Consider the following 26,369-nt stretch of genomic DNA (forward strand, 5'->3'; position numbering starts at 1 on the left):
TCGCGTTGCTCCGGTGGGAGAGCGCAGGGAGCCCCCGTCCCTGCGCGATCCCCCTCTATGCCGCTGTCACTACTGACAGTGGCATCAGAGGGGTTAAATGCCCGCGATCGGCGCTAGCGCCGATCGTGGGCATTGCTGCGGGGTGTCAGCTGTCATATACAGCTCACACCCACACCCAATCACCGCGGCACTCAGCGCGAGACCGCGGTGATCGGTGCGCCGTACTAGTACTGCGGCTGGCACAAATGCAGTAGCGCCGATAGTACGGCGCATGGCGCAAAGGGGTTAAATGGGTTTTCCCACTAACGAAAGTTCTTTTTAATCAATAGATCTTGAAATAATAATAAGTTCCACAATTGGATGTGTTTAATTAAAATGTTCCTGTGCGGAGATAATCTTAGAAATGTGCCCCTGCTGTGTACTGTGTAATGGCCGTGTCTGACCGTACAGAGACATGATCTGATCATATCACAGCTCCTGGGCAGGGAAGGAAGGAAAAGAGAAGATACAGACAGGACAGCATGGGCATATTTATAAGATTATCTCAGCACAGGAACATTTTAACACATCCAATTGTGGAAAATGTTATTATACCAAGATCTATTAAAATTAACTTTTGTTACTGGGAAAATCCCTTTAAGGCTGGGGTCACACAGCCATATGTTTTCCATCTGAGAAAAAAGGTCCGATTATGCTAATCACACTCTTATCAGAGTGGGATTTGTTTTTCTCGGATGTGGAGAATAAAGAAAATTTTTTTCTCTACTCTGTCAGTCCGTGAAAATCAGACTGCACTCGGTCCAATTTTTTTCCCGGACCTGTAGACTTGAATGGCTGACTGCGATCCAGTAATCGGAGGGAAATCAGGCATGCTGCGATTATTTTCCACAGACCACTTAGTTCGAGGAAAAAATATCAGACACGTGCACGGCCTCGTTGAATAACATTGGTCTGAATGCGATCCGATGTTTTGACGAATCACACTAGGACCAAAACTATGCCCACAAGCCCAAACAGTGAGTTTTAGGCCACATTCACGCGTTCAGTATTTTACCTCAGTATGTGTAAGCCAAAACCAGGAGAGGAACAATCAGAAGAAAAGTATAATGGAAACACGTCACCACTTCTGTATTTATCACCCACTCCTGGTTTTGGCTTACAAATACTGAGGTAAAATACTGACCATATACTGAGGTAAATTACTGACCGAACACTGAGGTAAAAAACAGATCAAATACGGAGATAAAATACTTGAATGTGTGCACATGGCCTTACTTTGTGTATTGGCAAAAACGATATTATGGAAACCATCAATAAGCAGGTTATTGTTTTATTTGATTTTAACTAAGATTTTTATAAATTCCAGAGAAACTGCAGTATATCCTAAGAGATTCATGACATATGAACAACAGATTCGTCAACAGCAGCTGGTATGTGGTTTCCATAGAATAAAGAGTACTTTTTCCAACTACAAAAAAATTGAAGTCTAGGGGTCCAGTCCATTTAAAAAAAAAAAAAAAAAAAAAATCAGACTGCAGTCAGATTGTCCGATGTTCAGAGACTGAATGGAGAAGATGTAGTTTTTTGTTTTTTTTTAAGTCTCCACTGCCAAACAAATGGAATCACACTCAGACCGTACTTTGATAAAACTGCAACCACAGTCTGATTAGCGCAGTGTTTCCCAAACTCCTGTCCTCATGGCCCCCAACACGTCAGGTTTTCCTTTGTATTGCACAGGGGACGGAATACTAAGGCATCAGAAACTGTGCAATACTAAGAAAATGCTAAAAACACGATGTTGGGGGCCGTGAGGACTGGAGTTTGGGAAACACTGGATTAGCATAATCGGAGTAATTTTTTAGCCGTATGACCCAGGCCATACATACGGCAGGATGTACATGGAGACAATGTCATGTTTAAATAAAGAGACTGATTTTTCGTATGAAGAATTTATTTGTTCCACGCTTTGGGTACACAAGGCATAGTGCATACATATAGCCACAACTGCATCCAATGGCTCCGCAGATTCAGGACACCCCATAATGGATGTAAGCCACATGGTGCAATCCAGATCCACAGGGGTTAATACTGTGTAGTGTTGGCATAAATATTGTGTTAAATGAGCTAAATAAGACAAAGCAACACAATCTGATATGGAGCAATAATACCTGACCCATAGACAAAACCATTCCAACATTAAAGGGACATCTCACCTACATACCTCCCACCACTTATGTTAAACTCCTCCCCAATCCAGAGAAATAGCCATTAAAACCTCCCCAAAATGCCTACTTAGGGCTACATTGTCGTAGGCCCTAGCCCTTTTTTAGACTTCTAATTTGTGTCAGTTACGAGTATTATAAAGCAATGTGACACAGACGACCAATCAGATCACTGCATCCATTATTAAATCTGTGCTGGCAAAATGAAAGCTGGAATCTGATTGGTTGCTATGGACAAAATTTTCACACGCAAACTAATGCGGAATAAAAGTGAACCAGTTGTCCACAGCAACTAATCAGATTTCAGTTTTCATCTTTCAGAGGCTCTTTGAAAAATGAGAGCAGCAATCTGATTGGTTGCTATTAGCAACTACTCCACTGAACCAGCAAAGCGGCAATTGTGGACAATACTAGCAGCGCAATTGTGAGATGCGTCTCCCATGTAGCACAGGCCTAAGGAACGGTACCAGGGATATTAGCTTATTAAGTCACTAGTGGCATTCATGAGGCACTGCATCCATTAGATTATGGAAGGCAGCCATTTTGGGAGTGAAATCAGAATTTCATTGTAGCCAATCAAAACCTTGCTCACAGAATGGGTGCCGCCATTAAAAACAATAGCTACATATTAATCATTTTCCTTAGAATTAAAATTCATATTCCAACCATAACATGACAGCACGCACAGAACGTCACCCAGCTTTTCCAGACCCTTGAAGGGGAAATCTGCTCTTTGGCAAAGTTGAAAATGGCTCAAACTGAGTCCACATTTATCACAACTGTCCAAGAATAAAACTGGCTTTATTGCCGATAGTAACCAATCACAGCACAGCTTTCATTTCTCCAGAGCAGTATTAAAATGTAATCTTAGCTGTGATTGGTTGCTGCGGACACAGCCTTACTTCCTTTCTTTTTTACGTGCACTGGCTGGATCCATTTTTGGTCTATGTGTCAGTTTTTATAATTCTTGTTGCATCAGTTTTTTATATATGAAAATAAAGACAAAAAAAATCTTAGCTTCTTCTACACAATAAACAGAACAATACTGTTTTATTTTTACATCCCGTTGACTTTCATTGGCGAGTTTGATCCACTACATGGGTCAATGTAGGGTATGTCTCTACCAAAGCAGCAATGTCACCAAGGGTCATAATTACTTTATTGGGATCCATGCACCCCAGACAGCTTCTCTCGGAAAAATCGGAAAATATTAGTGTTCACAAATAAATACAAGCTAAAAATCCTTAAAGGGGTCCACTATTGGACAGCTCATTATTAATGGCCTAGTGTGCTGCATAAATAAAAAAGTATATATATATATATATATATATATATATATATATATATATATATACACACACACACACGCTTATCTCATTATCTCATGGACTGGTGCTGCTCCTTCGCTCTCAACCTTGTCAACTAAGGCTACTTTCACACTAGCGTTAACTGCAATACGTCGCAAATGCGTCGTTTTGCCGAAAATACGCATCCAGCAAAAGTTCTTGCTGGATACGTTTTTCGTCATAGACTAACATTAGCGACGCATTTGCGACGCATTGCAAAACGTTGCGTCCGTTTTGCGACGCTTGGGCGTGTGGTAGCGGACCGTCGGGAAAAAAAAACGTTACATGTAACGTTTTTTGCTCCCGACGGTCCGCTTTTTCAGACCGCGCATGCGCGGCCGGAACTCCGCCCCCACCTCCCCGCACTTCCCCGCACCTCACAATGGGGCAGCGGATGCGTGGGAAAAATGCATCCGCTGCCCCCGTTGTGCGGCGGAGACCACGCTAGCGTCGGGAACGTCGGCCCGACGCACAGCGACGGGTTGTTCCCGACGCTAGTGTGAAAGTAGCCTAACACAAGCCACTGCAGTCAATCAGCAGCCACTGATTGGCTGCAGCCTTCACATTTTTTTCCCCAAACTGAATAACCGTGTTTCTTCCACTCAGAATAAAGGCCTGTCTAATAGTGGACAGATTCTTTAGTCTAGGAACTGAAACTGATAGTTCAAAAATTTTAATAGTCTTGTTTTTATTTTGTGATGTTAGAGCATATGAACGTCAGAAAGGAGCACACAAAAAAAAAAAACTCACATCAACGCTTTCCTTTAGTATTGCAGTTCAGCCCCACTCATTTCAATGTGTGGGTCAGCTGCAATACAAACCATGGACTGGAGAGGCGCTGTTTCTGGACTCACTTTTCTAATCCTGAATCTTACCATAAAATGGGATTTCTGGGTAATATAAATTTCACGTGGTCGCGTCTCGATTGGACGCCTGAAGCCACAGAAGCTGATTAGTCAGTGACTACACCTTTTGAGAACCGTCTATATTAATAAAGCAGCTCAGCTATCAGATTTCCGAGATTTAGCAGACCCCGGGGTGCTATACACACAGCTCCCGCTTGCTTTAACCACCAGGTATTTATAACATTATTATTGACTTGTGGTACACTCTGGACTTTGAGAGGCTAGACAGTCATAAAGTAAAGGCTGGTCTTTTTCCCCAATGGTCTCTGTTCCTGAACGCAACGAGTTACATGGTAATGACCCTATAAATTAGAAAGCACCAGTGCCTAATGTGGAATTACAACCCCCAGCATGCTGGAAAGTCAGCGGCTGCAGACCTGGTTATATGCGGTGGCCAAGGGGGACTGTGAAGTCACAAGCTGAGTACTTTACTTTAGCCTGAAGCTTCTGAACCCACATTTTTACCCATGTGTAATGAATGATTATCACGGTGTAGCATCTATGCACTACAAATAGTACAATTCCTTTATTCCAGCATGGTAAAGGTACCTTCACACTAAGCGACGCTGCAGCGATACAGACAACAATGCCGATCGCTGCAGCGTCGCTGTGTGGTCGCTGGAGAGCTGTCACACAGACCGCTCTCCAGCGACCAACGATGCCGAGGTCCCCGGGTAACCAGGGTAAACATCGGGTTACTAAGCGCAGGGTCGCGCTTAGTAACCCAATGTTTACCCTGGTTACCAGTGTAAAATGTAAAAAAACAAACAGTACATTCTCACCTTCGCGTCCCCCGGCGTCCGCTTCCCTGCACTGACTGAGCGCCGGCCGTAAAGTAAAAGTACAGCACGGCGGTGACGTCACCGCTCTGCTGTTAGGGCCGGCGCTCAGTCAGTGCAGGAAGCGGACGGCGAGGGACGTGTGACAGACAGCAGAAGCTGAGTATGTACTGTTTGTTTTTTTAACTTTTACAATGGTAACCAGGGTAAACATTGGGTTACTAAGCGCGGCCCTGCGCTTAGTAACCCGATATTTACCCTGGTTACCATTGTAAAACATTGCTGGCATCGTTGCTTTTGCTGTCAAACACAACAATACACGGCGATCTGACGACCAAATAAAGTTCTGAACTTTCCTAAACGACCAGCGACATCACAGCAGGATCCTGAGCGCTGCTGCCTGTCAAACTCAACGATATCGCTATCCAGGACGCTGCAACGTCACGGATCGCTAGCGATATCGTTTAGTGTGAAGGTACCTTAAGTGTCAGAATACAAGATATGCTCACATAACAAAAAATGTTTTTTGAAGAACCCCTAGAAAGTCTAAAGGAAAGGCTCCAGTAATAAAGACTAAATAAATTTAAAGATAAAACCGTATATAAAACATGCTATTATACTGAAATGCTGGATTACCAGATGCCGGATTAAGGGAATTTTACTACACACAATGTAAGGTTGGGGCTACAAAGCCAACTTTGGCAGCGACACAGCTCGCTCTACACGACATTGCAGCCCTATGTAGATGAATGGGGTCGCGCTGCGGCTTCTAAGGTACCACGACAAGATGCTGCAATAAGAACCAGTTTGATTTTTTGGCGGTGCCTTATGTCTTCCTATATGACCTGCACTACGCTGCGATGTAGTAGCGGCATAGTATGGTCTGTGTTATAACGTAGCCCCAGCCTAAAAGTGAATTATTCCTCCTTGCAGTAGGAGTTCTGTTTAGTGTTATTACTTTATCTCGGTTTTTATTTACGTAATGTCACAGCAAAAAAAATAAAAAAATACAGCAGAGCTATGTAAAACTTCAGCAGTAGTGATGAGCGAGTATACTCGTTGCTTGGGTTTTCCCGAGCACTCTCGGGTGACCTCCGAGTATTTATTATTGCTCGGAGATTTAGTTTTCATCGCCTCAGTTGCATGATTTACGACTGCTGGACAGCCTGAATACATGTGGGGATTCCCTAACAAACAGGCATTCCTCAAATGTATTCAGGCTGTCCAGCAGTCGTAAATCATGCAGCTGAGGCGATGAAAACTAAATCTCCGAGCAATAAACACTCGTCGGACACCCGAGCAACGAGTATACTCGCTCATCACTATTCAGCAGCAAAAAAAAAAAAATCTTAAAAAGAAATTTGTGAATTACTTTGTTTTCAATCTTGGCAGCATGCCTGCACTTTTGTCGTCACTGCATGAAAACGTGTCATCCGCCACCACGGTAACATCACAATGGATGACATCACCGCTGCAGGGACTTATGACAGGAAGCAGCAAGAGACTCCAGAGATTGTGCCTAATTTTAAGGCAGTGTGCACATGTTCAGGATTTTTCGCGTTTTTTTTTCGCTATAAAACGCATCCCATCATTTGTAATGCATTCGGCAATTTTTTTGCATATGTTGCGTTTTTTTCCACGAAAAAAACACATCGCGGTAAAAAAACGCAGCATGTTCATTAATTTTGCGGATTTCCCACTATATTATTGCATCCCAGAACCTCCAGCAAAAAAAACTCATGCGGATTTCTTGCAGAAAATGTCTGGTTTTGTTCAGGAAATTTCTGCAAGAAATCCTGACGTGTGCACATAGCCTCAAAGTGAAAAATGTGGTTTTTCTTGTTCCGTGATTTTCAAAATTAAAAAATATTCAAGAATCCCAAATTTTGCCCTCCTCCCCCCTGGCACTTGGACAAGGATACATTGAAAAGACATAGGATAAAGGGAACGTACGATTATAACACTGCTCTGGAGGCAGAGTGCCCCCATAGACTGTTGGGCGCCAGATAAGAACGGGCATTAAATATTCTAGTCTGGTCTCTGTAAACCATACCGCCCCCTGGCAGCTAAAAAACATTTCCCCTCCAAAAAAATTAAAATCGCCAGTTACCCTCTTGTGTCTGCAGTTTCTTCTGTACACACCCATCTTTTCTAAAGCCCTGAATGGCAAAGCTTCCTATTTATTGTGCATTTTTTCCCTATTTAAAGTAATAGTCTGAACCGGCAACAATTCCTTTAAGGCCGGCTTCACACTAGCGTATTGCATCCGATGCAATATGCTAATGACACTCGGCTCCTGCTCGCAGCAGAGCAGGAGCCGAGTGTCATGCGTCTGTGCTACGATTCTCCCGCACAGGGAGGATCGGAGCACAGCTGCGGAGGAGGCAGAGAAATGAATTTCTCCATCTCCTCCATTGCTGGGGTCCGCTTATAACGCACAGCACTCGGATGATATCCGAGTGGTGTGCGCTGTCTCACTCGCCCAGAGTTTTCCTCGGTCCGAGACAATCGCAGCATGCTGCGATTGTCTCGGACCGAAGAAAACGGCCGACAAAAAGTCGGCTGCTGGGAGCTGCCCCATATGTTAACATTGGTCCGAGTGCAATGCGATTTTTTATCGTATTGCACTCGGCCGTTTAAAACGCCAGTGTGATGCCGGCCTAAAGGGGATGTCCGCTACTAGGACAACACCTTCTCAAGCGGAGTGTTTGACGCTGTTAAAAGAAAAAAAAGTATACTCCCCTCTCGTGCTGGCGCCGTGAACCCTGGCAGAAAAAGAGCAGACACCGCTGGAAAAATGCCGTAACCAGAGGTGTGTTTTTATTTTAACAGGGCCATACATGGGGAATGAGAAGGCGTTGTCCAAGCAGCGGACCACCCCTTTAAGAATTCACCGGCCAGTTGCTTTTAATAAATGATCGTATCGCCAAGTATCACATTGGTGACTGCGGGGTCGCACCCAAATATAAAGAAATAAGTGCCGGTTACATCTCTTCCTGGGACAGCTGGGTGTCAACCAACATCTCTACCATTACTGTTCCCACCCAGCTTTCCTAGAGAACTGCAAAGATCGGTGTCTACAGTAGGTGCAATACTGACAGCCACCCAGCTTTCCCGGAAATACATTTAATTGAGAAACAGTTGCTTTAATTAATAGACGGGTGATTTTTTGGTGTGGGAAATGCTTCATGTAACCCGGGCACATGTACCGACAGATGGCATTATTTACTGTAGCCTCGTTTCCCCTCTTTGGTAGTGAACCTCAGTGGGAGTCCAGGGGAATATGGCACCAGGTACCACCGCCTGTAAGTCACGTACCAGGCCAAAATTCCAAAACTTGTTCCAAGGAATTTTTGCAAAAAGTCGTGAAAATAAAGGGCAGTGCAACCAAACATAAAAATCCACACGGAAAGCAGAAAGGCCAGTGATAAAGTCAGGACATTAATAAGATGCTTCTGCCAGGACTTGTCAAAGCGAACAAAGTGGAGGACGGCGGCTTCTTCCAGAATCATCAGGGCGCAGTACGGCAGCAGGAACGAGTGGCCGGATATGTCAAATCCATCCCAGAAGCCTCCGCTGGCGATACAGGAGCGTTTATCAGTGTAGTCTGCTCGGATCTCCAGCACGGCGGAGGAGTTATAACACGTGCCCGTGGCGTTCTCAATCACCATGAAGATATTGGTGCAGGCAAACCAGATCATGGTCCCCACCAGGAGGGCGCTCAGCCTGCGGAACACTGCGCTCAGGCTCCTCGTAGCTACGTAGCTGGTCAAAGCGATGAATGGCAAAAGGCAGAGGAACGTCCATCCCCAGGAGACCTTCACAAAATACCTGGCGGGAAAGGAGGCGGAATAAGAGCAGATTACATACAGCGTACAGTCACAGTCATGGAGGAGATCACACAGGCTGGCAATTTACAGGGGGCACTGCACTGGCTGCAATCGCAAGTCCACAGTAATGTCTTATGGGGGTCACCAGCTGCGCCTGGTAATAAGGGGGCACTGCCTGTGGCTGGCAATATTATGGGGGCACTGCCTGTAGCTGGCAATATTATGGGGGGCACTGCCTGTGGCTGGCAATATTATTAGGGCACTGACTGTGGCTGGCAATATTATGAGGGCACTGACTGTGGCTGGCAATATTATGCGGGCACTGACTATGGCTGGCAATATTATGGGGGCACTGCCTGTGGCTGGCAATATTATGGGGGCACTGCCTGTGGCTGGCAATATTATGGGGGCACTGACTGTGGCTGGCAATATTATGGGGGCACTGCCTGTGGCTGCCAGTATTATGGGGGCACTGCCTGTGGCTGGCAACATTATGCGGCACTGCCTGTGGTTGGCAAAATTATGCAAGCACTGCCTGTGGCTGGCAAAATTATGGGGTCACTTACTGTGGCTGGCAATATTATGGGGTCACTTACTGTGGCTGGTAATATTATGGAGGCACTGACTGTGGCTGGCAACATTATGCAGCACTGCCTGTGGCTGGCAATATTATAAGCGCACTGCCTGTGGCTGGCAATATTATAAGCGCACTGCCTGTGGCTGGCAATATTATAAGGGCACTGACTGTGGCTGGCAATATTATGGGGGCATTGCCTGTGGCTGGCAATATTATGGGGGCACTGGCTGTGGCTGGCAATATTATGAGGGCACTGCCTGTGGCTGGCAATATTATGGGGGCACTGACTGTGGCTGGCAATATTATGGGGGCACTGCCTGTGGCTGGCAATATTATGGGGGCACTGCCTGTGGCTGGCAATATTATGGGGGCACTGCCTGTGGCTGGCAATATTATGGAGGCACTGACTGTGGCTGGCAATATTATGGGGGCACTGACTGTGGCTGGCAATATTATGGAGGCACTGACTGTGGCTGGCAATATTATGGAGGCACTGTCTGTGGCTGGCAATATTTTGGGGGGCACTGCCTGTGGCTGGCAATATTATGGGGGCACTGCCTGTGGCTGGCAATATTATGGGGGCACTGCCTGTGGCTGGCAATATTATGGGGGCACTGCCTGTGGCTGGCAATATTATGGGGGCACTGCCTGTGGCTGGCAATATTATGGGGGCACTGCCTGTGGCTGGCAATATTATGGGAGCACTGCCTGTGGCTGGCAATATTATGGGGGCACTGCCTGTGGCTGGCAATATTATGGGGGCACTGACTGTGGCTGGCAATATTATGGAGGCACTGACTGTGGCTGGCAATATTATGGAGGCACTGACTGTGGCTGGCAATATTATGGGGGCACTGACTGTGGCTGGCAATATTATGGGGGCACTGCCTGTGGCTGGCAATATTATGGGGGCACTGCCTGTGGCTGGCAATATTATGGGGGCACTGCCTGTGGCTGGCAATATTATGGGGGCACTGCCTGTGGCTGGCAATATTATGGGGGCACTGCCTGTGGCTGGCAATATTATGGGGGCACTGCCTGTGGCTGGCAATATTATGGGGGCACTGCCTGTGGCTGGCAATATTATGGGGGCACTGCCTGTGGCTGGCAATATTATGGGGGCACTGCCTGTGGCTGGCAATATTATGGGGGCACTGCCTGTGGCTGGCAATATTATGGGGGCACTGACTGTGGCTGGCAATATTATGGGGGCACTGCCTGTGGCTGCCAGTATTATGGGGGCACTGCCTGTGGCTGGCAACATTATGCGGCACTGCCTGTGGTTGGCAAAATTATGCAAGCACTGCCTGTGGCTGGCAAAATTATGGGGTCACTTACTGTGGCTGGCAATATTATGGGGTCACTTACTGTGGCTGGCAATATTATGGAGGCACTGACTGTGGCTGGCAACATTATGCAGCACTGCCTGTGGCTGGCAATATTATAAGCGCACTGCCTGTGGCTGGCAATATTATAAGCGCACTGCCTGTGGCTGGCAATATTATAAGGGCACTGACTGTGGCTGGCAATATTATGGGGGCACTGGCTGTGGCTGGCAATATTATGAGGGCACTGCCTGTGGCTGGCAATATTATGGGGGCACTGACTGTGGCTGGCAATATTATGGGGGCACTGCCTGTGGCTGGCAATATTATGGGGGCACTGCCTGTGGCTGGCAATATTATGGGGGCACTGCCTGTGGCTGGCAATATTATGGAGGCACTGACTGTGGCTGGCAATATTATGGGGGCACTGACTGTGGCTGGCAATATTATGGAGGCACTGACTGTGGCTGGCAATATTATGGAGGCACTGTCTGTGGCTGGCAATATTTTGGGGGGCACTGCCTGTGGCTGGCAATATTATGGGGGCACTGCCTGTGGCTGGCAATATTATGGGGGCACTGCCTGTGGCTGGCAATATTATGGGGGCACTGCCTGTGGCTGGCAATATTATGGGGGCACTGCCTGTGGCTGGCAATATTATGGGGGCACTGCCTGTGGCTGGCAATATTATGGGAGCACTGCCTGTGGCTGGCAATATTATGGGGGCACTGCCTGTGGCTGGCAATATTATGGGGGCACTGACTGTGGCTGGCAATATTATGGAGGCACTGACTGTGGCTGGCAATATTATGGAGGCACTGACTGTGGCTGGCAATATTATGGGGGCACTGACTGTGGCTGGCAATATTATGGGGGCACTGCCTGTGGCTGGCAATATTATGGGGGCACTGCCTGTGGCTGGCAATATTATGGGGGCACTGCCTGTGGCTGGCAATATTATGGGGGCACTGCCTGTGGCTGGCAATATTATGGGGGCACTGCCTGTGGCTGGCAATATTATGGGGGCACTGCCTGTGGCTGGCAATATTATGGGGGCACTGCCTGTGGCTGGCAATATTATGGGGGCACTGCCTGTGGCTGGCAATATTATGGGGGCACTGCCTGTGGCTGGCAATATTATGGGGGCACTGCCTGTGGCTGGCAATATTATGGGGGCACTGCCTGTGGCTGGCAATATTATGGGGGCACTGCCTGTGGCTGGCAATATTATGGGGGCACTGACTGTGGCTGGCAATATTATGGAGGCACTGACTGTGGCTGGCAATATTATGGGGGCAAAGACTGTGGCTGGAAACGTTTGATGTACGTTGCCTCCAGTGAGTCCCATCCCCAAAAGATAGCAGAATGTCCCCCCTCACTACAGCAGGACGTGCTATGAGGACGGCAGGATTTATGTTCAGGACTCTGTCCTATAGATAGTATAGAACACTCATTACACGCTCCTGTAGTAACTGCCTACAGGCGCTAGGAGGCGCCCCGCACATTACACTGTACAATGACAAGCCTGTGACCTGCCGAGGCCCCGCCCCCGTCACTCACACATTCAGGACGTTCTTCTTGTTACTGAAGTAAGAGTCCGCCAGCGGCCATTGCTCCTTCACCAGCGAGCCGACCAGTGAGATGAGCGCCAGTCCCCACGCCGCGTGTCTCCGGAGATTATCATTGAAACATCTTCTCCGTAACCACGAAGCCAAAGCCTCCATCTGCTCCATGCTGGGCCGAGGCCGCTGTCTGTTAGAAGACACGTGACATGTTCTGCCCAATCACGATCCACAGCTGACTCAGGGCAGTTTGGTATATTCAAACATGGCGGCTCGTGAGTCATCTGCTGTTTTTTTTTTCCAAGCTTTATTGCTATGTTGTAATTGAGCTTGTTACTTTTATTCTTGCACAAAATCGAAGAATGTCCCTTGGGTGTTTATTCTAAAGAAATTCCCTGTATGCTCGATCTGTAACATTGCCCTAAGACGTCCTGCACACTTTGAAGTGTTTTTACTTGATTTTGTTTTTATTATTCTGTTGCATTTTCTAATGTAGCTGCTTTGAAGTAATGTGATTCCTAGAAATGTTAAAGAGGCCATACGTTACCAATGGAGGGTGATGGTCCGCTGCCTGCCCGTGGGTCCTCGCCTTCCTTGGCCTCACGCCATTAAAGGGCTGTCCGTGGCCCCTTAGCTGCCGTGGCTGATGTCTCCAAGCAGCCAGCTATCAGTTGACCGACATTTGTGGCTGCGTAAGCCACGACTGTACCAAGCGTCTGCCGCACAGCTTGTACCCTAATCTGGTTATTTGCTGCTGGGATTCTCTTCATCAGCAAATGGGAGTGCCGTGCCACAAAGCTAATGACTTCCCTATGTTAGAGGGGTTTGCTGCTATATTTTAAAGTGATCAGTTAGTAGCAAATCTGCTTAAAGGAAAAAAAAAAAAAAAAAAAAAAGCATGGTTTATGGTCCGCAAGAGACAGAGCGGCAGTGCTGGAGGGCAGATTACGATGATAGGTCTGCTTTCTTTTTTTCTTCTCTCCACAAGGCAGTTTCCCTTTGATCACCTTTGAGACAGAGTGGAAAACCCCTTTAACATTGGTAAACCATCCATATAAAAGTAAGAAAGAAGGTATACATGCCCCCCAAACTCTACCCTCTGCTGCTACACTGATAATCTCCACCATGCCTGGAGAGATGGCAGTGACTATTGGGGGGTGCACTCAGCCCGATCTGGAGGTGCTGGTAACTGGAAATCCTCCCAAGAAGTATAGGAGAATAAAATCAAGTGCACTCTTGACGTTGAGTTAAATGCTTTATATAGAAATGTCTTTATTTTGTATTTATTGTATCAAGCACAAAACACATGAAATATAGTGTTGGGGACAATAAAAGAAAAGGGAGATGTTTTCACCTGTTCTGTGTCTTTACCGCATAGTCACTGTGCCCAGCGTGTGGAGGTGACAGAGGGAAGTGGGCGCTGTGGCGTTACCAGTGTGAGTCATATACTGACTGACAGTCTGCTCCCCGATCTACAAGTCTCGCACTACTAACTCCTCCTTTCACTTAAAATAATCTCCAGGAGATCTATGTCCCGCCCATCATAGCTCATTTTCATATAAGAATAACGGGGACTTCTCGGAAATATGATATTAGACTATAGATAAATTACCGCACACTCGATACTGGTATGATGCAAAAAAGGTATATGCCAAGTTTATTCAAAAAAACAAAAGAAGTTGCCACATTGATATTTGTAGATAGAACCCAACGTTTCGACCCTCCCGGGTCTTATTCATGGGGTTACTATGATCCTTTGGTACATATACATAAGAGTGGCAGTGGTAGAGGGTGTGCAGATGATCCCTTTAAAGCGTAACCTTGTTGCAGGGCCAGAAAAAGCCTCTGTGTCCCGGGTGGATGAAGCCTGGTTGAAAGGGCCGTCACGTTTAGGAATGTCCTGTAATGTCCTGTTTCAGAGTCAGCGGCGCTCCCACGCCTTGCTGCTAATGCTGTCCTGGATCATCCCTGCAACACGGTTATGCTTTAAAGGGATCGTCTGCACACCCTCTGCCACTCTTATGTATATGCACCAAAGGATCAGAGTAACCCCATGAATAACGTTGGGTTCTATCTACAAATATCAATGTGGCAACTTCTTTTGTTTTTTTGAATTAACTTGGCATATACCTTTTTTGCATCATACCAGTATCGAGTGTGCGGTCATTTTCTCCATATGATTGACTGGACCACACGGTCTGTTTTACCAGCACCTCCTTGTCCCTGACCTGAGTGCACACCATTATCCCTACATTTACTACATGCTCATATAGACAGACAACTTAGGAAGGTTGATCCTACTGACAGATTCCTTTTAAATATGTGGCTCTCAAAGTATACTGACACAAAAAAAATATTTTTTTCCAAACATTGTATGTAATGTATAAAAGTAATAAAACAGTGTAAATTTGGCATTACCATAATTTTACCGACCCACAGAATGAAGATAACACCTTATATGTGCAGCATGATGAATGGCGTAAGACTTTAAATGTACATAACGGTTAATAAAATATGGTTGATACGTTATATGTACCCCAAAAGGGCGCCACTGATGAATACAACTCATCCCGCAAAAAAACAAACCCTTACATCAAACGATACATTAAAATGTGACGGCTTTTAGAATGCAGCAGTGAACAAAGTTAGAAAAAAAGCTTTGGCCTGAAGTCCCAAAACTGGTCAGTCCTAGAGGGGTGTCCCAATACTTTTAATACTTTTGTCCATATAGTTCACGTTTCCTTGGAGAGTACAATCATATTTTTTGTAAAATAAGAGAATTCACAATCATTTTAGTAAATTTATTATTCCGTCTTGGGACTCTTTTTTTTTTGCACCATTTTACATTTGGCAGAAGAGCGCCATTGCTGCTCTATTAGCCTATCAGCAAGGGTTGATGTGCCGTCGAGAAGATTTAGTTTTCTACATGAGCACTAGATGTCACTATACCTTAGGAGAAATGTAGCAATACCCAGAAATATACTAGATGATATGAATTTTAGAATTGTGGAATGTGAGAGTCCACATTGCCGTTGTACAATAGAAAGTGTTCCACACGTAAAAATAGGAAAATATAAAGCGTTGAATTGTGGTTGGACAGAGCCAATCAAACCATTCCTCGTCTGTGGTGGAGAGTCGTTTGGGCTTAGCTGCCCTTACGTATTCAGCAAATTATTATTATTGGCAAGAAAGAGTAATAATAATTCTTCGTTTGGCGGTATACGTTTCTGCAGCAAATTTTTCAAGAATTTGTTCTCAGCCTCATTAACCATTGGTAGGACAGATTGCCAGGATCAGTTTGACCTCTCTAACCAAAAGACTCTGGAACGTCTCTAACTGGGGAATCGAAAGTTACAATAAAAGCTGCTCATAAAGAAGGATACATTGACATTTTCCCAAGAAGCCATAAAACCGAACAATCATGTTTCTAGAAAAACCTATTTCTGCCTTTACAACACAGAATATGTGTATGAAAGTTTTCCAAGCCAAACAACTACATGCGCCATGTACTGTAAACGAAATAAATACTAAACGTCCGTCATTGGGGCACTGGCTCTCTGTTCCAAAAATGCAGAACCTAGAACAGCAGTAAAAGGTTTCTAATCCGGCATCCTTGAGACGGTACTAGTTCTGGAGTATCAGATATTCGAAACAATCAGACTCTATCTGGCGAAACATATTCTTTTTTGTAATCCTGTTTTGTTGTCACCTTTCAGCACCCTGTGAATCCAGCCCAGGCAGCTCGGAGGTCTATGCCAGCTTCCGAATCGATGTCTGCTCCGTTCGGTAATCAACAAGACCACTGAAACCTGTTACTGGCTGCAGCGGTCAAGTAGCTGATACTGTGCTTTGCTATTTGAATGGCAGCGGTATAAAAAAATAACCTTAAAAATATATTTAACTCCTTCACCCCCCAAGCATGTTTTCACCTTCCTGACCAGGCTAAATTTTATAATTCTGACCAATGTCACTTTATCTGGTAAAAACTCTGGAACGCTTCAACAAATCCCACTGATTCTGAGATTTTTTTTGTGATGTATTGCACACCATGATAGTGGGAAAATTAGATCGATATGACTTGCGTTTATTTGTGAAAATATTGGAAATTTGGCGAACATTTAGCAATTTTCAAGCTTTTAATTTTAATTTTTATGCCCTTAAATCAGAGAGTCATATCACACAAAATAGTTAATAAATAACATCTCCGACAGTGATCATATTGACACCACAGGTGTGTCACATATGTTTTATACCATTGGGCAGTGAAGATAAAATAATTTACATTTTTACCACCAAGATTGTGTGTTAGCCCCAAGTTTTAAATTTTCATACTGGGAAATGGGTAAGAATTGCACCAAAATTTGTCCCACAATTTCTATATACCCCATATGTGGCTGTACAGTACTACTTAGCTATACGGAAAGACTCGGGAGGGACGGAGCGCTATTTGCCTCCTGGAACGCAGATTTTCCTAGAATAGTTTTGCGGATTCCATATAAAGAGCCCCTAAGTGATAGAAAAGCAGAATCCCACCTCAAGTGACCCCATTTTGGAAATTATAACCCTTTGGGAATTTATCTACAGATGTAGTGACGATTTTGACTCCATTGGGTGTTTTCCAGAAACAGGCAGCAGTGGATGTTGCTGAGTGAAAATTGCAAACTGCCGTTGTAGTGACCAGTACATTATGCCCAGCCCAGGTGGGCTCTCATCACTGCAGAAATGCCAAACATGTGGGCACTAAATGTGGTTTTGGCATACTGGGGCTCAGAAGGGATGGGGGGGCATTTGGATATGGGAGTGGAGAATTTGCTGAATTTCATTTGGGGGGCGAGCAGCCATTTCACTTTTCCAGAGCTTGTGTACTATCAGTCATGTGTAAGCCCCCTATATTTCCGTTAACAGATGATGGACCTGAATGGGACTTGCTTTTTTTGTGGATTGAGTTGAAGCTTTTATTGGGAATATTTTGCATAACGTTTATGATCACAATTGGAGGAGGAGTGGGTCTTCTCCTTTCTACTAACTGCACCTTTAACCCAATCCCCCCTCTGCCCTCCCTTATCCTCCCCTCTTTTGAAGTCCATTCTGTCCGCATCTACTCTTCTTCCATCCTCCAAGTGCCCATCATATACCGACCTCCGGGCCTGGCCACTGCCTTTATTGACCAATTCTCTACCTGGCTTCTCCACTTTCTTTCCACTGACATTCCTACTATCATCATGGGTGACTTCAACATTCCTACTGATACCTTTCAGTCAACAGCCTCCATACTCCTGTCTCTTACTTCATCTCTTGGACTTACTCAGTGGTCCGCCTCAGCCACCCACATAGACGGACATACATTAGACCTGACCACTCGTCTCTGCTCTCTAACTTCACAACCTCCCCTTTCCCTCTATCTGACCCACCATAAACTCACTTTCTCATCCCTGTCCTCCTCACCTGTCACCATGTCCAACATGCGCACTACCGCAGAAACCTCGCACACCTAGACACCCACACGCTTTCTGATTCTATTCTACCACTGGCATCGATATCCTCACTCCACGACACAGACAGTGCCACTGCTTTCTACAATGCCACTCTCACATCAGCTGTTAACACGGTTGCCCCTCTCATTCATGGCAGAGTGCAACATATCAATAGACAACCCTGGCACTATAAGATCACTAAAAGCTCTGGCAAGTGTCCAGGGTTGCAGAGTGGCTTTGGAAGAAAACAAATTCGCAAGATGATTTACTGCACTCAAACAGGCAACGCTCGCTTTCAAATTTACCCTCACCTCTGCTAAACAGGCCTACTTCACAACCCTTGTATCTTCCCTATCCTATAACCCCAAACAGTTATTCAAAACTTTTAATTCCCTCCTCCGCCCACCACTGCCCCCTCCAACCTCCCTCTTCTCTTCTGAGGACTTTACCACACACTTCAAAAATAAAATTGACCAAACAAGGCAAGTCTTTATTAACCACCAAAACCCTTTTGCATACCAGACCAATGCCCTTCCCCCATAACTTCCCTCTCCAACATCACTGAAGGGAGCTTAATTGTCTCCGCTCCAAATCACACCTCACCACTTGTGCACTAGACCCCATCCTATCCCACCTCCTCCCCAACCTCACCACCACACTTATCTCAACCCTAACCCATCTCTTCAACCTATCACTAACCTCTGGTACCTTCCCTTCTGCTTTCAAACATTCCACAATCACGTCTATCCTTAAAAACCAACCCTCGACCCAACCGCTATGTCTAGCTATCGCCCAATATCGCCGCACCCATTCGCTTCTAAACTCCTGGAGCAGCATGTCCACACTGAACTTTCCTCCCACCTCTCATCTAACTTACTCTTTGGCAATCTATAATCTGGTTTCCGTCGCCATTATTCTACTGAGATTCCCCTGACCAAAATTACTAACGACCTACTTACAGGAAAAGCTAACAGACAGTACTCTATACTCCTCCTTCTAGACCTGTCCTCTGCTTTCGTCACAGTTGACCAATACCGCCTACTATAGATCCTCTCTTCCTTTGGCATCAAAGACCCCGTCCCTATCCTGGATATCACCCTACCTTTCCAAGCACACATTCAGCATCTCCCACACTACCTCCTCATGCCACCCTCTCTCTGTTGGAGTCCCCCAAGGCTCTGTTCTAGGACCCTTACTCTTCTCAATCTATACACTTGGCCTGGGACAACTTATAAAGTTCCATGGATTTCAGTACCACCTTTATGCTGATGACACTCAGATCTACCTCTCTGGCCCAGATGTCACCTCTCTGCTGTCCAGAATCCCGGAGTGTCTATCAGCCATATCCCCTTCTCATCTCGCTTCCTCAAACTCAATGTGAATAAATCTGAACATCTTTCTTCCATCTCACAGATCTTGCTTACCTGATCTATCACAATAAATGACATCACGCTTTCCCCCATACCGGAAGTCCGCTGCCTCGGAGTAACCTTTGCCTCTGCCCTGTCCTTCAAGCTGCACATTCAAGCTCTTTCCACCTCCTGTCGCCTCCAGCTCAAAAATATTTCCAGAATCCGTCCTTTCCTCAACCCTCAATCTACTAAAATGCTTGTGTATGCCCTCATCATCTCCCGCCTCGACTACTGCAACATCCTTTTCTGTGGTCTCCCTGCTAACCCTCTCGCACCTCTGCAGTCCATCCTTAACTCTGCTGGCCGACTAATTCATCTCTCTCCTCGCTACTCCTACCATTTTCCACTCTACAAATCTCTTCACTGGCTCCCATTCCCTCAGCGTATCCAGTTCAAATGACTAATACTGTCCTACAAAGTCATCCATAACCTTCTCCTCCATATATTTCTGAACTAATCTCCCAATATCTTCCCTCACATAATCTTCGGTACTCCCAAGACCTCCTTCTCTCCTCCACACTTATTCGCTCCTCAACTAATCGCCTCCAAGACTTCTCCTGAATATCCCCCATCCTCTGGAATTCTGTGCCCCAACACACCCGACTATCAACCACATTTGGAACCTTCAGACGGAACCTGAAAACCCACCTCTTCAAGAAAGCGTGCAGCCTACAATAACCCTGCTGCCTCCTCACCACTACCGGAGATACCGCCTCACCAACACCGGAGCTGCTGCAACCCCCAACCTACTGTCTCCTTCCTCACCATCCTGTGGAATGTAAGCCCGCAAGGGCAGGGTCCTCGCCCCTCTGTATCAGTCTTTCGTTGTTAGTTTGTTTACTGTAAGTGATATCTGTAATTTGTATGTAACGGTCAGGAATCCTCCCGCGCTACCTTTATCATCCCCATCACTCACACCAATTTGTCATGAACCGGGGTTGTTTGGTTGCCCCTGGTTCTTTCTGAAGGGGATTTATCTATATTCCTCTTCCCAGTTCTGGTTTGGAACCTGCAGCTCTCTGGCGCCCCCTTACCCTCAGGTCAGTCAGGGTACTGCACCTAGGATAATTGCCAGAAAGGCTGCCTTACTTTGTACTGGCTAATGGGCACACTGCAGTGAGTGCGATATAACTACCACGCAGGTGGGAACAATAATTATCAACGCCAGGTCGGCTGGCAGTATAGGTTATTAACTATTTGACTTTTATGGACTGTTTATATACATCTGTACTTATCTTGTATATGCCTACACTGATTTGGTGCCTTGTTATTCAAAATTATTTAGGGGGTCACCTGGGTTGGTCTTTTCTTTTAAATGTTTTTATACTATGTGTCTTTGTTGTTGTCCTCTGAGATTAAATGTTTAATAAAATATAATATTGATGGTTGATCCCACTGTTGTGCATATCTTTGTTCTTTGTTTAGTTGTTATACGTTGTTACATGCACGTGGTTGATCCCTGACCTATTATTACTGTGTGGTGCCCGCCATTCCCCATTTTTTCTTGTCAGGAATCCTCCCGCGCTACCTTTATCATCCCCATCACTCACACCAATTTGTCATGAACCGGGGTTGTTTGGTTGCCCCTGGTTATTTCTGAAGGGGATTTATCTATATCCCTCTTCCCAGTTCTGGTTTGGAACCTGCAGCTCTCTGGCGCCCCCTTACCCTCAGGTCAGTCAGGGTACTGCACCTAGGATAATTGCCAGAAAGGCTGCCTTACTTTGTACTGGCTAATGGGCACACTGCAGTGAGTGCGATATAACTACCACGCAGGTGGGAACAATAATTATCAACGCCGCCGGTCGCTACAATGCCCCCCAATGGCACAGGACAAATTTCGCTGCCACCAGCTCTGATTTCTTAATTATCAACGGGTCTGTAGCCAACCCAGATTAGTAGCGTAATTCACTTCAGAGAACGTGACCGTACATTGTAGAGCATAGAGAGACATGCTAGTAATTTTATATTTTACTCCAAAAAAGGTAGGCAGTGTTTACAGAGGTATAACAAGATATTATAAGGAAGACAATTATTGTATGTACAAGACAATTACAAATAAAAAGGGATTAACGTTGAAAAATCACGTACATTTCGTTATGTCATCTTATCGCTGACCGTGTGCTGTAGGGAAGGCCGAGCATATATCCAGATGCATCACCCCTGTATAGCAGCTAGACCCCAGATAAAAACACGTGAAGACTGCTGCTTCACTCAGTTATTTCCTAGCCTAAAACCAAAGCCCTCCCCCTGTGGTGACCTCACTTAGAGGCTGGATACTCACTCTTATCAATGTGAAAAATCTTCATCCACATATCTTAGCGTAGGAACCTCGTAGAAAGATGACACCTGTGTTGTTATGCTCAGTGTGCCATAGGGATTCGTTTAAGTATAGACATGGGTTGGCTTGGTGACCCAGTTCCGTAGTAATCTGTTTCTCAATTGTGCTGGTTCTGGAACTTAGAAAACTCACTGGCTGATAGTTCTACCGAAGCCCATGTCAAAAATATATTTGTCCCACTTCTATCATTAATCGGTGCTATGATATTTACATTAGCAAAGACAAAGTAACTTGTTTTTTTCCCCCCATGTGCTTCTACTTGTACTTTCACTTTGAAGCCATATAAATTCTTGAGGGAGGGGGAGAAATGAGGAGTTTTGGGTTACACACACAGACTGGGAAGAGGGGGTCGGAAAGGCCCACAGCGTGTGTCTGAAAAGCCAATGTACTTTTAGATAGATACTCAAACGGCATATTCACATTATCGTGACAGTAACCCCTTTTCATATTCAGCACCATGGAATCAATGGTGCTATACAAATAAATAATAATAATAACATTTATCTACGCTGAGCGCTTTGTGGTTTCCATCTAAATCTCCGAATTAATCAATTCAGATAACACACCCAATGAGTCCGTTCCAGCAGAGTTACTCTGCACTCCATCTGTTCTCTGTTCAGCTGTGTCCTTTTCAGTAGTGCACAAAACTGTCACGGACAACGCTTTTAGGCACACCTAAAAAGACGGACACCGCTGGCTCATAGGCCAGACAGCGTCCATCCCTTCATGCTTCCCATTCTCCCCTTCCCCGGCAGGGACGCCGACTCACCACCCCAACCCTCCTCTTTTGTACCCTCCTACTGCTTCCCGGGGTCAGCGCATGCGTGGCAGATCCCTATGCAGTGCACTTAGGGCGTGGGCACACACGCTTCCGGTCTGTTAAAGATACAGCGCCCACTGTCCAAAAGTGTCCTCAGCTAATGGCTGGAAGACACATTATTTAAAGTACCTCCACCTGTTGGGAGGTGCCTGAGCAACGTATAATGTTAGTAGCCTGCATGCTTGCTAGTTATCAGGTCCCCTGTACCTGCCAGTACCTTTCTGCCTGTACATGCTGTGTGTTCCTGTATTCCAACCTTGCCCGCCTATATATCAGCTGTGCCAGTCTGTATATCTGCCATACCCACCAGCTCCTGCTCTGCCTGTCTGTATTCCAGCTGCACCTGTCTGCACCTGTCTTGCCTGCCAGTATACTAGCCATACCTGTTTGCACTTGCTGTGCCTGCCTGTATACCAGCTGTTCCTGCTTGTGCATGCCTCTATACCATATGTCTCTGCCTGAACCTGCGATGCCTGCATGTATACCAGCTGTACCTGTCTGCACTTGCTGCTCCTGCCTGTATACCAGCTGTTCCTGTCTGCACTTGCAGTGCCTGACTGTATACCAGCTGTCCCAGCCAGCACCTGTCTTTCCAGTTCAGTGTCCCTTTGGGGGTCAGCTGCTGTGTGTCCGGGGTCCGTCCTGGAGTAGCACCTGGCATCCATTTGGAGCCAAGTGTAACCCCATCATCAGGGGCGCTAGTGAAAAGTCAGGTGTTTGCCTAGTTATGCCCCTCCAGGCTCCCCTCGGTCCACTACACAATGGTTCCACTACCACGGACATTATACCTCATTATAGGGAATCTTCCATTGGAGGTTCCATCTGAATTGCGTATTTCAGAGATTTACACAGAAACCCCAGTGTAGAGCACAGGATAAATGTGAGCCGAGCCTTACTGAGACCTTTGGGATCAACCTGCAAACACGATCCAGCAAGTCACAAACCACTGGAGACTCCCGGAGCGATGCTGATAACAGATGAAGACAGTGGCTGGTGAGTATAATATTAGGGACAGTGAACTTAGATTAATGATACCACTCCAGCAGGAAAATAAAAAAATTAAGTGGTGCATTAAATAAAAAAATCATTTTAGGGACAATTTGGTGGTGTGCGGCTTTGGAAGTGTGGATGCAATGGCCCTTGGTGACAGAGTGGTTCTCCACTCTGGAATGTTAGAAAGTAAGCGGAAATACACAGGTGAGTGTTAAACAACTTTATTCACCGGACAACAACAAGCTAGACGGTTGATGAGCTTTTTTTTAAGTTAACTCCTTTGTGGTTCCAGAATCCTACAAGAGGTAACTGGTTCTTGTGACTCTTTACTAGTGCTTGTGCTGCAGGCAGTCTCCTATGCACCTCTTTCATTCTAGCATAGTCTCTGTCACAGTGTTTGACCTTACTTTTGATCAGCTCTCTTGGCAAAAGTGACCTGCAGTAGCTTTGTCTGTCAACTTGCTTAATGTTGCAGCCTTCTCAATCATTATGTCATGAATAAGTCTATATTCTATTTTGATTAGCATGTCCACCATTTTTTACATCTAAGTTTTGCGCTGTCTGCGACTGCTCTCTTGACTCTACCTCTAATCTTTCCTTTGTGGTGGCAATCCTCACCCAATGCTGGTGGCATAAGTCCTTAAAGGGAACCTGACACCCCCAAAATCGAAGGTGAGCTAGGCCCACCAGCATCAGGGGCTTATCTACAGCATTCTGGAATGCTGTAGATAAGCCCCTGATGTATCCTGAAAGATGAGAAAAAGAGGTTAGATTATACTCACCTGAGGGGTGGTCCGATCCGATGGGCATCGCGGTCTGGGTCCTCCCATCTTCATAGGATAATGTCCTCTTCTTGTCTTCACGCTGCGGCTCCGGTGCAGGCGTACTTTGTCTGCCCTGTTGAGGGCAGAGCAAAGTACTGCAGTGTGTTGAGGGCAGAGCAAAGTACTGCAGTGCGCAGACACTGGGCCTCTCTGACCTTTCCCGGCACCTGCGCACTGCAGTACTTTGCTCTGCCCTCAACAGGGCAGACAAAGTACGCCTGACCCAGAGCCGCAGAAGACAAGAAGAGAACGTCATCGTAAGAAGATGGGAGGCCCCGGAGCGAGACGCCCATCAGACCGGACCGCAGCAGGACCGCCCCCTGGGTGAGTATAATCTAACCTCTTTTTCTCATCTTTCAGGATACATCGGGGGCTTATCTACAGCATTATAAATTAAAATATTGCAACTTATTAAGGTGTTTTACTACAGAAAATTGGAGTAAACACCTTCATGAATTGGTCACTTTAATTTTCCAGCAGCGCCTCCAGAAGGAAAATTAAGCATTACATTTGAGGAAGATTATTATATTGATGAAAAGCACAACAATAAAGTAAGGAAAACTTTGATGTCACATTTAAAAGTTCCTACAATGGCTGAATCTACCCACAGCATATTAGTGACCGTAACGATAGCATCTTGCACACAAAGTTGGGTTTGGGGAGGATGTCTATAGAGCATGATATCTCCATTCTTATGTATTCAGACTAACATAATACAAAAATAAGCCAAAACCAGGGTCTGTCTGTGAGAAAATAGTCCCAAGCATTGTTGAAGGCAGCTGTTAAAACAGTTCTTGGCACAGGTATTGTTCCTGTGAAAACATGCCTAAAATATACAGTACCCTGCATAAATAGACACATGTCTACTCAAGGTAAGAATATAACATAAGTCATCCAATTTGTCTCTCTTCTCTTCTTTCTTTATTGGATATAGTGATATTCATTGTCCTCCATTTCAGTTTAAGAAAATGCCGAAGATGCTGGTAGTGGTAAACTGGATCAAAGTGGATACCCAAAATACAAAATATTGTGCTGATTCTACATCAGCATCTCTTGAAAGGAACTAACAGAAGTTCCTGAATACCAGTGACATGTGGAACCTCATGAGGTTTGATGGTGGCTGTCCCAACATTATTGTCCTTTCCTGCTAAAATGTTAGCATGACAAACTGAAAACAAAAAACCCTAAATAATATTTATTCAATATAGCATTTGAGCTATTAAAAGAGGGATCTGTTTCAGAAAACTCACTTAAAGAACTGTTTGATATTATAGGAAGGTCCCTCATTTGGGACACTCAATATATTAGCCAGAGCAGACAGCAGCTACAAAGAGACGTTTTCGCTGTGGCAGCTCTTCAGGGAAGTTGAATATTTGCTGTAAGCTTTCCTCGCATTACTGGGGGTTCCAGCAATGGTCATTATCATCATGGTTGTTACCTCTCATGGACCCAGCACTGGGATTTTCATCCTTTCTCTGCTGCCATTGGGTTACTTACTCTGCACATTGGGTTGGGGTTGCCATGGCAACCCAATGCATTTCTGTGATGTCACTGTTGGACCATATAGCCAACCTTAACTAATGGCACACTACATGAGTATTAGTGCAGTTGGTGACCACTATCATGGAGCTCTTTAGCCTATAACCATGTGACAATATTGATTAATGTGTTATACATTTTATGCAGGTATCATATATGTATATATATATACACTACACCACATTCAAAAGTTTAGGGTCACCCAGACAATTTTGTGTTTTCCATGAAAACTCATACTTTTATTAATCAAATGAGTTGCCAAATGAATTAAAAATCTAGTCCAGACATTGACAAGGTTCGACAAACAGATTTTTATTTGAAATAATAATTTTCTCCCTCACATTTTGCTTTCGTCAAAGAATGCTTTCTTTGCAGCAATTACAGCATTGCAGACCTTTGGCATTCTAGCAGTTAATTTGC

The 26,369-nt window shown here is 45.4% G+C and overlaps 1 protein-coding gene across 1 annotated transcript; it reads right to left on the minus strand.

The window, feature by feature from the left end:
* Nucleotides 1–8,051: 8,051 nt before the first annotated feature.
* Nucleotides 8,052–12,823, minus strand: FITM2 (fat storage inducing transmembrane protein 2). Its single transcript, XM_077252782.1, has 2 exons — nt 12,545–12,823; nt 8,052–9,083 (listed from the first exon to the last, which is right to left on the minus strand). Exons 1-2 carry the CDS (start codon nt 12,715–12,717, stop codon nt 8,474–8,476), a joined length of 783 nt encoding a protein of 260 aa, XP_077108897.1. The 5' UTR covers nt 12,718–12,823; the 3' UTR covers nt 8,052–8,473.
* Between the last annotated feature and the right edge of the window lie 13,546 nt (nt 12,824–26,369).

Source organism: Ranitomeya variabilis, chromosome 4, assembly GCF_051348905.1.
Source record: "Ranitomeya variabilis isolate aRanVar5 chromosome 4, aRanVar5.hap1, whole genome shotgun sequence".
Classification (NCBI taxonomy): Eukaryota; Metazoa; Chordata; class Amphibia; order Anura; family Dendrobatidae; genus Ranitomeya; species Ranitomeya variabilis.